Here is a 13475-nt window from a genome sequence, read left to right as displayed (position 1 = left end):
AACAGTGACATCTGCCGAAAGAAATTTTTCAAAATTAAAATTAATAAAATTTTATTTACGGACTATAATGACTCAAGATAGGCTAAATGGATTAGCAATTTATGCATTGAAAAGAATATTTTAGAAAATATTGAATATGATGCTATCATTGATGAGTTTGCCTCTAAAAATATATTACGAAGACATTTTAAATGAGTTACCTTTGTGTTTTTTTATTGGTTCTCAATTGTTAGTCATTTTGGCTTGTCATTTGAATCTAAAGTTCAAATAGATCATCTTGCTGGCACTTGAAAGTTATTTAAATATTCATATCTTTAGGCCAGGTAACTAAATCTCCAATAAATTCCCATAGCAGATAATTTTTTTAATTGCTATCATACAACTTTTAATGAATAAGTTTAGTATCTTTGATGTATTTATAATAGACAGACTTAACTTACTTTCTATTCTTCCAATAGGTGGCCTGATGCTTTAGCACGTAACTGTGAGGGAAAGGATGCATGAGTTGCTGAACAACAACTGGCTCAGGTTTGACTGCTAAAATTACTTTTAGTAGTTTGGAGTTGAAATATTTAACTTGTTTTTCTTATTTTCTTCTAATTAACTACCTTGTCAATCATATAACTACTTCTTGAGATAGATAGTGCTAAAAAGGAAAAAAGGTGTATTTATTATCGCAATAACAAATTTGTTATCGCAATTCAAAAAATCCCAATTTTTTTTTTCCTTTTTGTATGTTCTAAATATTATTTAGAGTATCGTTATCATTTTAAATATGAAACTCCTCCCCATCCTTCCATGTAACCGTCAGTTTCGATGATGATATAAGCATCTGCAGGTGGTAATTCTAAGTCTGGTAAATTCTTGACCAGGGCTTTAACTTCCCTGATGATTGCCCAATCAGAGGATTTAAACCTTCGATCTCCATGCGGAGAGGTTTTTGAATATAAAGGTCCCAATAATTTACTCAGATTAGGAATGTGGGACCGAGCATAATTAAGAATCCCCAAGAAAGACCTCAACCCCTTTAGAGTAGTGAGAGTTTCTTCATTGAAGTCAATTATCTTCTTGATAATATGTGGTTGAAGCTTAATTTTCCGATTTCCCACAATGACACCCAGAAATTCAATTTCTGCTTGGGCAAGCTTCATTTTGGTTGGGGAAAGAACCAGTCCCTCCTTCTGACATATATCCAGCATTCTGCTTAGATGCTGGCAATGTAACTCCTCATTAGCTGAAAAGACCAGAATATCATCAATGTAAACGACCAAGAAATCCTGACAACCTTGAAAACAGTTGTCCATCTTCCTTTGGAAGACTGCTGGTGCATTTTTTAGCCCAAAGGGCATAACCAGCCATTCATATAATCCCTGTGGCACTAGAAAAGCCGTCCACGGGATAGACTCAGGGTTCATCATGACCTGATGAAATCCAGATTTCAGGTCAAATTTTGAAAAGATCTTACTGCTTCCAATTTTCTTGAGAATAAGATTAATGCCCGGTAGGGAATACTGATCCTTATGAGTGTTGTCATTAAGAGTCTTGTAATTGAAAACCAGTCTTTCTTTTCCCCTCTTCTCTTCTCCTGTCACCGGGTCAACTGTGGTACCAGATTGCACAATAAAGGCCATTGTTCGATGCCTGACTTTCACTAGGCCTAATTACCTTCATCTTTAATAAAGCTTCTATGTGTATTTTGAAAGATGCTTCCATTGCAGGGGTAATATGTTTCAAGGGTTTATCCTGTATAGTAATGTCAGGATTAATAATATCAAGTGTACATGTTACCTTGTTCCTTGCCCAATGTTTTAGAGGGATTTCCCCGATAAACCCTGCTTCCTTTAACTTCTGCATTACTGGTGCAAATTGCATCTTGAAGTCTATCCCTGCCAATACATGTTGCTTTGGTAGGAATAATTCTTCATTAATATTGAGATATTCATCTTCATCCATTTCCAATTCCGGTATTGCTCTTGCTGCAATATGTACTTCAGGAGAGGTATTGATTGTAGTAATTTCCTTATAAAAAGTTACCTCTGTTCCTTCTATTCTGAGACCACCAGATACTGCCCTGATAAAATTACACCCAATCAGCATTTGAATTCCGTCTCGGAGATTCATGGTAAGCTGAAATGTAAAAGGTATGCGAAATTTATGTCTTCCGATGCACATGAATCCATTCTTCACCTTCTTGGTTGATTCTTGCTGAGAATTTATCCCTGAAAATACTACCTTGTAATTGATATCCTCAAATGCATTTTCTGGTAATGCACTTTTACAGATACAGCAAGTAGTGGCTCCCGTATCTAGTATTGCTTGTACCTGCGTGTCAGCTATACCAGGGATTTGTATAGTTACTACCATGTTGTATAATCGGTTCAAAAAGGTCTTGCCTGTTGCTGAAAAAATTAGCTCCTGACTTGTTGATGGCTGATCCCTTGTCGTTGAGCCAAAACATCCCGAGGCTCTCATTGTTTCCCCCAGTCTTCTACTTCCATGATAGGTGGGGTCATGATTTTTTCAAACACTAGCTGTGCAATACAACTTCCATGTCCCAGAGAGAGGGTTAGATTTGAACAATTGTAAACAAGTAATCGTACCTCCCCCTGGAAATCTGAATCAATGACACCAGCATTGATAAGAAGGTTGAATCGAAGTGCTGCACCGGAACGAGGTGCAATTCTAGCATAGTATCCTTCTGAAAATTCTATGCTTAGTCCGGTTTTAATAAGACATTGTTGTTGGGCTGATATATGAACTTCTTCATCTGTAAAAATGTCATATCCAGCTGCTCCTGTAGTTCGTCGCTTTGGTAGTATTGCTGTTTGCGACAACCTTTTTACTCTGATAAAAAGACCATCTTCTGGGATTTCTCCTTTTGTTCAATTGTCTTTCTGTCTAAAATACTTCGCAAATACTGAGTATAATCTAGTAAGCCTTGTATCATCTGGTCCTCCTTTTCATAGGGTGGAATCATATCATTTTTCTTCAAGACCAAAGTCTTGTTTAAGTAGAATGGCCCACAAGCAGGACATACCGTCATTCTGCATAATACACAATGTATACGCATGTTATCAGTAGTAATTAACTTACAGAGGGTGCAACATACGTATTTGCTGTCAGCAATGATTTGATTTTCTTCCCATTCATGTTGACAATTTTTCATTAAATCTCCCACAAAGACTTGACTTCTCCATCCACAATTTTCTGCTCCCAGCATGAAAGCTGCTTCCTGGACCCATGGTGTATCATCCAATGCAATATTAACATAATTGGGACCTGTTTCTCCTTCTGAAAATGAGCAAATAGCATCAGAGTCTTCCTCATTAAGATCTACCGAAAGAACATCATAATCAGAGGGAAGATCCAGCTGATCCATTACTGCTGCTCGTACAATATTTCCTGTCTTCCTTTTACAATCTCTGGCAAAATGACCTGGTTCACCACAAATAAAACACTTACATTTCTTTTGTTGTTCCCCTTTTTTCTTCTTGAAAACCCTTATATGAGAATCATGAGGTTTTCCCTTGTAAGTCTTTGATTTTCTGAGACCATATTTCTTTTGCTTGTTGTAATATCCTGGTATTGGTATTTTGCTACAGAACGCCAGATCCTTGACGACCTTTTGTACCGCCACTTTCTTGCATATGTCTGCCAAATACTGATAAGTAAAATGAATTCTTGGAATAATGCCTACCTGATTAGCCGGATACCTTTCCTTAAAGGCAGCAGCTATTTCCTGGCCTATTAGAGGTGGCATTTTCTTGAATATTTTGTCGGAGAGTTCAGGACTAATAAACATCCGACCAGATTTGGCTGCAAGAACTTTGAAGTCATTTAAATAATTAAAAATATCTTTCATGTTATTGCAAGATAACCTTTCAATGTCGATATAAGCCTGATCTTGCTCCACAGTGGAGCCTTGATAGGGGTCTTCTAATAGAAATGACCTTCTGATGGCTGATAAAATATTTTGAGTTTCTCCAGCCATTTGAACAAGGGCTTCATATTCAGCCGCGTATGCCATACGCCATTGTATCCACATTTTCTTTTCATTTTCACCTAGAAGATTTTCAATAAACTGTACCTTTTGAGCATTGTCCAACCATGTCTTCTGGTTTACCAAATTATTGGTAATGGATTCCCAACGAGATATTACTTCAGAGTATTGCCCAATGTCCTCGGGCAAAATTAAGATGGCTCCATCATTTGTTTGAGCTGATGGCAGCGTCCATGGTTGATGATTATAGCCTCGAGCTTTAAACCTTCCGCTGAAAACCGTAGTTGGTTCTCTTGCTTCTGTCCTCACCTGCGCAGGAGGATAATTTACTTGACCCATAAGAGGTTCTTGTGGCGGATTATACCTGGATATTGCACTTGTGCTTGATAGGGCCTTTTCAGTCGTTGCTTGCTGCATCATATTTTGTAGTATTGGATAATCCAGGCTTTCCAGCTGCTCTATTAGGGGGGAATCTATGCCCACATGCACTGCTTCCTCTGTTGCGTCTTGAGGACTTTCTTGATTTTGTGACTGGTTTACAAATGGTAACCAGTCATTCGGTTCTCCTTCCTCTGCTGAAGTTGATTCTTCTTGGATTGAAAGTTCATTCATTCTTTGTGTTGCAAAGAATTGCTCTTCTGTTTGCTCTACTTCTTGGACGACTTGTTGCCAATATTCATCTGCTTCAGGACTAGATTCATCCCATTGAGGTGGTTGCTGTAATTCTTCATTAGGTAGCACCGAAGTAGGAGAATACATGGGATAATCCGTTTCCAGATTATTGAGTCCCAAAAAGTAAGAGCTTCAAGTCTTCTTCATCATCATCTTCTTCACGACTAATCAGTGTTGACTTGAAATTCTTCATCATCCCTTGGCATGTCATCACAAGGATCATAATAAGGATCTTCATCCCAGGGTGTATCTTCCCATATACTAGGAAGAGCACATTCATCTTCCTCTTCACTTTCACTTATCCAGCCATAACAAGGAAATTTTCTTTTTTGTTGGGATGTTGAGGCTGGAAGGTCTGGCCTTTTCTCCTTTGAGGGTTCTGCTTGGACTCTTAGATCCTTCTTGCTGTTTGAACCTTCATTATATTCCCATCCTTCTGGAGGGATTTTTGGTTGTAAGTTTGAAGGTTCTGGTTTATTAGGCTTGACTTCAGGGTTTTCTTTCCTGTCTGGGACTTCATCATTATCATCCTCCCATCCTGTTGGAATGATAGGGAGGTAATATTCAGGTGGTCTTGATGGTATAGAATAGTCCACATAGTAATCATATTTACCACTGGGTTCACCCAGTGTATCCCATATAGGTTGAGGTTTTTGAGGATGCTCGACATATTTGCTTGAAAATATAGGTTGAGTTCTTTGAGTCTTCTGAGTTTTTGGGATATATTCACTTGAAAACATCCCAATAAATTCTTCCTCCCCTTCATCTCTGATTTCTTCAATATCAAGGTTGCTCATCCTCCTTGGTTGGGAATGCCTTGCTGATTGGTACCCCTGAAAGGATAAAGCAATTGAACCATCTAATAGAGTAGTGGTTCTGACCTCCTGGGGAACTCGGATCTGGGCCATAGATGATGGCTGCAAGGTCCACCTCATTCCTTGTAATTCTGCTATCGTTCGTGGTGCCGCCGATACCGCATGAATACCTGTGCTAGCCAAATAATCTGCAACATTTTGAACATTATATCGAAAGCCAGCATGACTAGTATTAGTCAATCTTCCGATTAACCCTCTGGTAATTAATAAATTTGACTCTGCTGTATTCCAGCCCTCATAACCATGGGTTTGAATAGCCAGCTCAATATGGTGGAAAAAATCTTCCACACTAATTAACATGTTTGGTGCAATATATACCAGCTGCGTACCTTCAGAAAGATCTACCTCCATTGTGCCAATGATGGATCTGTCATCCGTCCATCGTGTATCCCACAATACCACTAGAGCATTTACTCCAGCATTCCTGCGATGTAGAGCATGTACTCTAATCATTACTAATCCAAGATGGATTAGTTGCATACCTTCTCTTCGTAGGGTTGTATAGCTCTCTTGATTAATTAGGGGAAGGTTCTGTTGTCCCCCTGTAACCAAGATTCTGGTTTCAGAGTAGTGTTGGTAGACTCTATGACGAGGTTCCGACCAGTTAGAGGAATATAGTGTCTCAGCTGGGACTAATGAGGCCCTTCTTCTTTGAGAAAGCTCCAGTTCAGCTTCAGGATTCAGCTGACTTTCCAAGGTTCTTGATCCACTCCTTGCACCATGTAATCTTCTTTGGGCTTCATACCGAAGTCTTGCCATTCTTCGGTAACTTCTAATTTGATCTTCTTGTGAAGAAGTAACTGGTTCAGCAGTTTCTGTTTCAGTAATAGTTGGCCTACTTCTTGTCGCCATTAAGCTTCTCCTTTTCCTCCTTAAAAATCTTTAGAGGATCTTAGTATACATAGAAAGGCTCCTTTTTCTTTTTGACAGATGTCAAAGTAAGTCCTTCAAGTTGCTTTGCTAGGGCTACAACCTGTTCAGAGGAGTCAGACACAACAGGTTTTGCAAGTAAAAGATCTAGCTTTTTATTGAGAGTCAATAATAGCTCAATAATCGTGTTATTCTGCCTGTTTATGTCACTACTCGTAGCTTTTTCAACAGTAACAAATCCAACAGCAGGTGCACTAATTGTCTTTGTTACCTCAAGAGCATTAATGTAGTCCTCAGTGTTCGAGGAGGAGGGATAATTCATGACACTCGCCTTTTTACCTCCTGCATGACTCCCTCAATCTGTTTTATCTGGCTTTTTACTTCACCAATCAGATTTATCGCATGCTCTTCCAGTATCTTTGGTTGTTTGGAAATTTCAACCACCAAACTTTTAATATCTCTTGCAGTAAGAGGTTTGTTAAATAAAATCTCCTTCTGTAATTGCAATACAGCTTGCTGTAACTCCTTTTAGTGCTTTAAGGATTCTTGCAAAAATTCCTTTAAGAGAGACTTTTGTTTCTAAATCAAGATATCCTAGATCCACAATTCGTGAGTTTTGATACCAATCTTTAATTGATTGTTCAAACCTTTCTGACATAATTTATTATAAAATAAATTATTTTTAGTTCCTTACCCTTCAAGCTTACCATGAAATCAAGGTTCAGGTCTTACACGGCCTCCTGCCTTTTCACGACCCTACTAAAGCCTTTCACAGTTCCATATAGGGTTTGGACACTAAAATAATTTATTCAATAATAGAATCATCATCATACTTAGTATGAATTCTTTAAAAATATGGCACATACCTCTCAAACTGCTTCACTAGAATACCTTAATGTAGGATCGTGTACGCGCTAGAGGGGGGGGGGGGTGAATAGCGCGTTTCGCTTTTTCTCGGAAATCGTTCGATTAACTAAAAGAAATACTAAGCAGCGGAATTAGACAACAATAAAGAGGACACGCGGGATTTACTTGGTTCCTAACCCCCCAGGGTTAGTACGTCCAAGGCCTAATTCGGGAGGCGCCCGTCCACTAGTGGTCTCCTTTCCGAACGGCGTTCGGAGGCGGAGCAACCCGTCTTACAGTCCAAGCAAAACAGAATAAATGAAAAGCAGGAAGTAATAACAATAAATTAAAAGCAAACTTCTTGTAGTCGATCCGGAAGTCCTGAGCGTCGTGCACCCTTTCTGGATCTTCCCCGGCTGCAAGAACTGGCCTCTTTTGCGTTTCACAGCACCACAGAATGAGTTGGGAGGTTTCTGGCTTGAATTGGGTTGCTTCTGCACGTTCACAGCCTTATATAGACCTCCTGAGTCGACTCCAGCAAGCCCTGAGTCGACTCCAGCCTATGTGGTGGATAAAACTTGCTTCTTTGTCGTTATCAGCTGCCTGAGTCGACTCAAGTGCCATTCTGAGTCGACTCCAGCCGGAATCCGAAAAAACTCAAAACACCAATTTTGTAGATCTCTGAAAGGGCTTTCCAACGCATCTGAGTTTGCCTCGTTCTGAGACCCGAGTCAAAAGTTATGGCTGTTTGAAGTTGACCCTGCATTATAATTCCTGTAAAACAAGCATGAATACAACCAAGCCAAACTAGTTTTACCTTGTGGATCTAACTTCGGATTTCTCCCGAAATCCTGGGTTAGTCTAACCCACTCCATTCTGGAGAATTTGTGCCAACCAAATCACCCAGACTTGTTGGACTTGTGCTCGGCTCTGTCGTTGCCCCCCAGGACTTGGAATGCAACTGATCCTCCTGATCAGTCCACTCTTCTACTTGACCGCAACTGATCCTCCTGATCAGTCCAGTCCTCCACTGCAACTTGATCCTCCTGACCAAGTCCAGCCATCCGCAACTTGGTCCTCCTGACCAAGTCCAGATCTTTGCCTGGTGCACGTTGACTCTGCCAAGACTTCTGCCTGATCCTCCAAACCAGGACTTCCCTTTGCCTAGCCTACAACTAGGACTTTCCCTTGCCCAGCTTCACTCACCAGGACTTCCATTGTCTAGTCTAACCGACTAGATCTTTCTCACTCACTTCCACACATCCAAACATCAAGTCCTAGTTTTGGATCAACCCTTGGTCAAACTGACCAGACCTAGGTGTATTGTCAAACATCGAAACACTAGGCAAGATCTTAGTGCACCTGCTGTTGGATTTGTTACTGTTGACCAACATAAACAGACAGAATAACACAATTATTGAGCTATTATTGACTCTCAATAAAAAGCTAGATCTTTTACTTGCAAAACTTGTTGTGTCTGACTCCTCTGAATAGGTTGTAGCCCTAGCAAAGCAACTTGAAGGACTTACTTTGACATCTGTCAAAAAGAAAAAGGAGCCTTTCTATATATACCAAGATCCTCTAAAGATTTTTAAGGAGGAAAAGGAGAAGCTTAATGGCGACAAGAAGTAGGCCAACTATTACTGAAACAGAAACTGCTGAACCAGTTACTTCTTCACAAAAAGATCAAATTAGAAGTTACCGAAGAATGGCAAGACTTCGGTATGAAGCCCAAAGAAGATTACATGGTGCAAGGAGTGGATTAAGAACCTTGGAAAGTCAGCTAAATCCTGAAGCTGAGTTAGAGCTTTCTCAAAGAAGAAGGGTCTCATTAGTCCCAGCTGAGAACTATATTCCTCAAACTGGTCGGAACCTTTTCATAGAGTCTACCAACACTACTCTGAAACCAGAATCTTGGTTACAGGAGGACAGCAGAACCTTCCCTAATTAATCAAGAGAGGAGCTATACAACTCTACGAAGAGAAGGTATGCAACTAATCCACCTTGGATTAGTAATGATTAGAGTACATGCTCTACATCACAGGAATGCTGGAGTAAATGCTTTAGTAGTATTGCGGGATACACGATGGACGGATGACAGATCCATCATTGGAACAATGGAGGTAGATCTTTCTGGAGGTACACAGCTGGTAAATATTGCACTAAACATGTTAATTAGTGTGGATGATTTGTTTCCACCATATTGAGCTGGCTATTCAAACCCATGGTTATGAGGGCTGGAATACAGCAGAGTCAAATTTATTAATTATCAGAGGGTTAATCGGAAGATTGACTAATACTAGTCATGCTGGTTTTCGATATAATATTCAAAATGTTGTAGATTATTTGACTAGCACAGGTATTCATACGATATCGATGGCACCACGAACAATAGCAGAATTACAAGGAATGAGATGGACCTTGCAGCCATCATCTATGTCCCATATCTGAGTTCCCCAGGAGGTTAGAACCACTACTCTATTAGATTGTTCAATTGCTTTATCCTTTCAGGGATACCAATCAGCAAGGCATTCCCAACCAAGAAGGATGAGCAACCTTGATATTGAAGAAATCAGAGATGAAGGGGAGAAAGAATTTGTTGGAATGCTTTCAAATGAATATGTCCCAGAAACTCAGAAGACTCAAAGAACTCCACCTATATTTTCAAGCAAATATGTCAAGCATCCTCAAAAACCTCAACCTATATAGGATATACTAGGTGAACCCAGTGGTAAATATGATTACTATGTGGACTATTCTATACCATCAAGACCACCTGAATATTACCTCCCTATCATTCCAACAGGATGGGAGGATGATAATGATGAAGTCCCAGACAGGAAAGAAAACCCTAAAGTCAAGCCTGATAAACCAAAACCTTCAAACTTACAACCAAAAATCCCTCCAGAAGGATGGGAATATAATGAAGGTTCAAACAGTAAGAAGGATCTCCATGCAAAACCCTCAAAAGAGAAAAGGCCAGACCTTCCAGCCTCAACATCCCAACAAAAAGAAAATTTCCTTGTTATGGCTGGATAAGTGAAAGTGATGAGGAAGATGAATGTGCTCTTCCTAGTATATGGGAAGATACACCCTAGGATGAAGATCCTTATTATGAGCCTTGTGATGACATGCCAAGGGATGATGAAGAATTTCAAGTCAATAATGATTTAGAAGATGATGATGAAGAAGACTTGGGCTCTTACTTTTTGGGACTCAATAATCTGGAAACGGATTATCCCATGTATTCTTTTACTTCGATGCTACCTAATGAAGAATTATAGCAACCACCTCAATGGAATGAATCTAGTCCTGAAACATATGAATATTGGCAACAAGTCGTCCAAGAAGTAGAGCAAACAGAAGAGCAATTCTTTGCAACACAAAGAATGAATGAACTTTCAATCCAAGAAGAATCAACTTCAGCAGAGGAAGGAGAACCGAATGATTGGTTAATTTGTACTGATTGCTATTTGTAAGATTCCCCCCTAATAGAGCAGCTGGAAAGCCTGGATTATCCAATACTACAAAATATGATGCAGCAAGCAACGGCTGAAAAGGCCCTATCAAGTACAAGTGCAATATCCAGGTATAATCCGCCACAAGAACCTCTTATGGGTCAAGTAAATTATCCTCCAACGCAAGTGAGGACAGAAGCAAGAGAACCAACTACGGTTTTTAGCGGAAGGTTTAAAGCTCGAGGTTATAATCATCAACCATGGACGCTGCCATCAGCTCAAACAAATGATGGAGCCATCTTAATTTTGCCCGAGGACATTGGGCAATACTCTGAAGTAATATCTCATTGGGAATCCATTACCAATAATTTGGTAAACCAGATGACATGGTTGGACAATGCTCAAAAGGTACAGTTTATTGAAAATCTTCTAGGTGAAAATGAAAAGAAAATGTGGATACAATGGTGTATGGCATACGCGGATGAATATGAAGCCCTTGTTCAAATGGCTGGAGAAACTCAAAATATTTTATCAGCCATCAGAAGGTCATTTCTATTAGAAGACCCCTATCAAGGCTCCACTGTGGAGCAAGATCAGGCTTATATCGACATTGAAAGGTTATCTTGCAATAACATGAAAGATATTTTTAATTATTTAAATGACTTCAAAGTTCTTGCAGCCAAATCTGGTCGGATGTTTATTAGTCCTGAACTCTCTGACAAAATATTCAAGAAAATGTCACCTCTAATAGGCTAGGAAATAGCTGCTGCCTTTAAGGAAAAGTATCCGGCTAATCAGGTAGACATTATTCCAAGAATTCATTTTACTTATCAGTATTTGGCAGACATATGCAAGAAAGTGGCGATACAAAAGGTCGTCAAGGATCTGGCGTTCTGTAGCAAAATACCAATACCAGGATATAACAACAAGCAAAAAAAATATGGTCTCAGAAAATTAAAGACTTACAAGGGAAAACCTCATGATTCTCATATAAGAGTTTTCAAGAAGAAAAAAGGGGAACAACAAAAGAAATGTAAGTGTTTTATTTGTGGTGAACCAGGCCATTTTGCCAGAGATTGTAAAAGGAAGACAGGAAATATTATACGAGCAGCAGTAATGGATCAGCTGGATCTTCCCTCTGATTATGATGTTCTTTCGGTAGATCTTAATGAGGAAGACTCTGATGCTATTTGCTCATTTTCAGAAGGGGAAACAGGTCCCAATTATGTTAATATTGCATTGGATGATACACCATGGGTCTAGGAAGCAGCTTTCATGCTGGGAGCAGAAAATTGTGGATGGAGAAGTCAAGTCTTTGTGGGAGATTTAATGAAAAACTGTCAACATGAATGGGAAGAAAATCAAATCATTGCTGACAGCAAATACGTATGTTGCACCCTCTGTAAGTTAATTACTACTAATAACATGCGTATACATTGTGTATTATGCAGAATGACGGTATGTCCTGCTAGTGGGCCATTCTACTTAAACAAGACTTTGGTCTTGAAGAAAAATGATATGATTCCACCCTATGAAAAGGAAGACCAGATGATACAAGGCTTACTAGATTATACTCAGTATTTGCGAAGTATTTTAGACAGAAAGACAATTGAACAAAAGGAGAAATCCCAGAGGATGGTCTTTTTATCAAAGTAAAAAGGTTGTCGCAAACAGCAATACTACCAAAGCGATGAACTACAGGAGCAACTGGATATGACATTTTTACAGATGAAGAAGTTCATATCTCAGCCCAACAACAATGTCTTATTAAAACTGGACTAAGCATAGAATTTTCAGAAGGATATTATGCTAGAGTTGCACCTCGATTCCGGTGCAGCACTTCGAATTTAAGCCTCTTCTATCAATGCCGGTGTCATTGATTCAGATTTTCGGGGGGAGGTACGGATTCTTGTTTACAATTGTTCAAATTTAACACTGTTGCTGGGACATGGAAGCTGTATTGCACAGTTAGTATTTGAAAAAATCATGACCCCACCTATCATGGAAGTGGAAGAGCTAGGAGAAACTATGAGAGCCTCTGGAGGTTTTGGTTCAACGACAAGGGATCAACCATCAACAAGCCAGGAGTTAATTTTTTCAGCAACAGGCAAGACCTTTTTGAACCGATTATACAACATGGTAGTAACTATGCAAATCCCTGGTATAGCTGACACGCAGGTACAAGCAATACTAGACACAGGAGCCACTACTTGCTGTATCTGTAAAAGTGCATTACCAGAAAATGCATTTGAAGACATCAATTACAAGGTAGTATTTTCAGGGATAAATTCTCAGCAAGAAACATCCAAGAAAGTGAAAATGGATTCATGTGCATCGGAAGACATAAATTTCGCATACCTTTTACATTTCAGCTTACCATGAATCTCAGAGATGGAATTCAAATGCTGATTGGGTGTAACTTTATCAGGGCAGTATCTGGTGGTCTCAGAATAGAAGGAACAGAGGTAACTTTTTATAAGGAAATTACTACAATTAATACCTCTCCTGAAGTAAATATTGCAGCCAAAGCAATACCAGAATTGGAAATGGATGAAGATGAATACCTCAATATTAATGAAGAATTATTGTTACCAAAGCAACAAGTATTGGCAGGATAGACTTCAAGATGCAATTTGCACCAGTAATGCAGAAGTTAAGGGAAGCAGGAGTCATTGGGGAAATTCCTCTAATGCACTGGGCAAAAAACAAGGTAATATGTACACTTGATATTATTAATCCTGATATTACTATACA

The 13475-nt window shown here is 39.3% G+C and overlaps 1 protein-coding gene and 4 pseudogenes across 1 annotated transcript; 3 read left to right on the top strand and 2 right to left on the bottom strand.

Annotated features, from left to right (window-relative positions):
- Positions 1-2978: 2978 nt before the first annotated feature.
- LOC141823082 (uncharacterized) lies at positions 2979-4420 on the bottom strand. The gene is made up of 2 exons (XM_074710356.1): positions 3110-4420; positions 2979-3044 (listed from the first exon to the last, which is right to left on the bottom strand). The coding sequence occupies exons 1-2, from the start codon at positions 4418-4420 to the stop codon at positions 2979-2981; spliced, it is 1377 nt and encodes a 458-aa protein (XP_074566457.1).
- Positions 4421-4473: 53 nt separating this feature from the next.
- Positions 4474-6399, bottom strand: LOC141823072 (uncharacterized; annotated as a pseudogene).
- Positions 6400-9251: 2852 nt separating this feature from the next.
- On the top strand, positions 9252-10302 carry LOC141823063 (uncharacterized; annotated as a pseudogene).
- A 494-nt stretch (positions 10303-10796) lies between these two features.
- On the top strand, positions 10797-12193 carry LOC141823054 (uncharacterized; annotated as a pseudogene).
- A 76-nt stretch (positions 12194-12269) lies between these two features.
- The window catches only part of LOC141823046 (uncharacterized), a 2895-nt pseudogene continuing 1689 nt past the window's right edge, over positions 12270-13475 (top strand).

Source organism: Curcuma longa, chromosome 1 (assembly GCF_044706935.1).
Source record: "Curcuma longa cultivar G26 ecotype Majalengka, Jawa Barat chromosome 1, ITB_CL_G26_1.1, whole genome shotgun sequence".
NCBI classification, from domain to species: Eukaryota; Viridiplantae; Streptophyta; class Magnoliopsida; order Zingiberales; family Zingiberaceae; genus Curcuma; species Curcuma longa.
The sequence above is the reverse complement of the archived record's forward strand: the minus strand, read 5'-3'. Positions and strand labels throughout refer to the sequence as shown.

Excerpts from the sequence above, each read along its gene's own strand:
- LOC141823082 (XM_074710356.1), bottom strand. The coding sequence starts at position 4,420 with ATGATGCAGCAAGCAACGACTGAAAAGGCCCTATCAAGCACAAGTGCA. Across the intron at positions 3,045-3,109 it reads TCATTGCTGACAGCAAATAC|AATGACGGTATGTCCTGCTT; the intron begins GTATGTTGCACC and ends TGTATTATGCAG.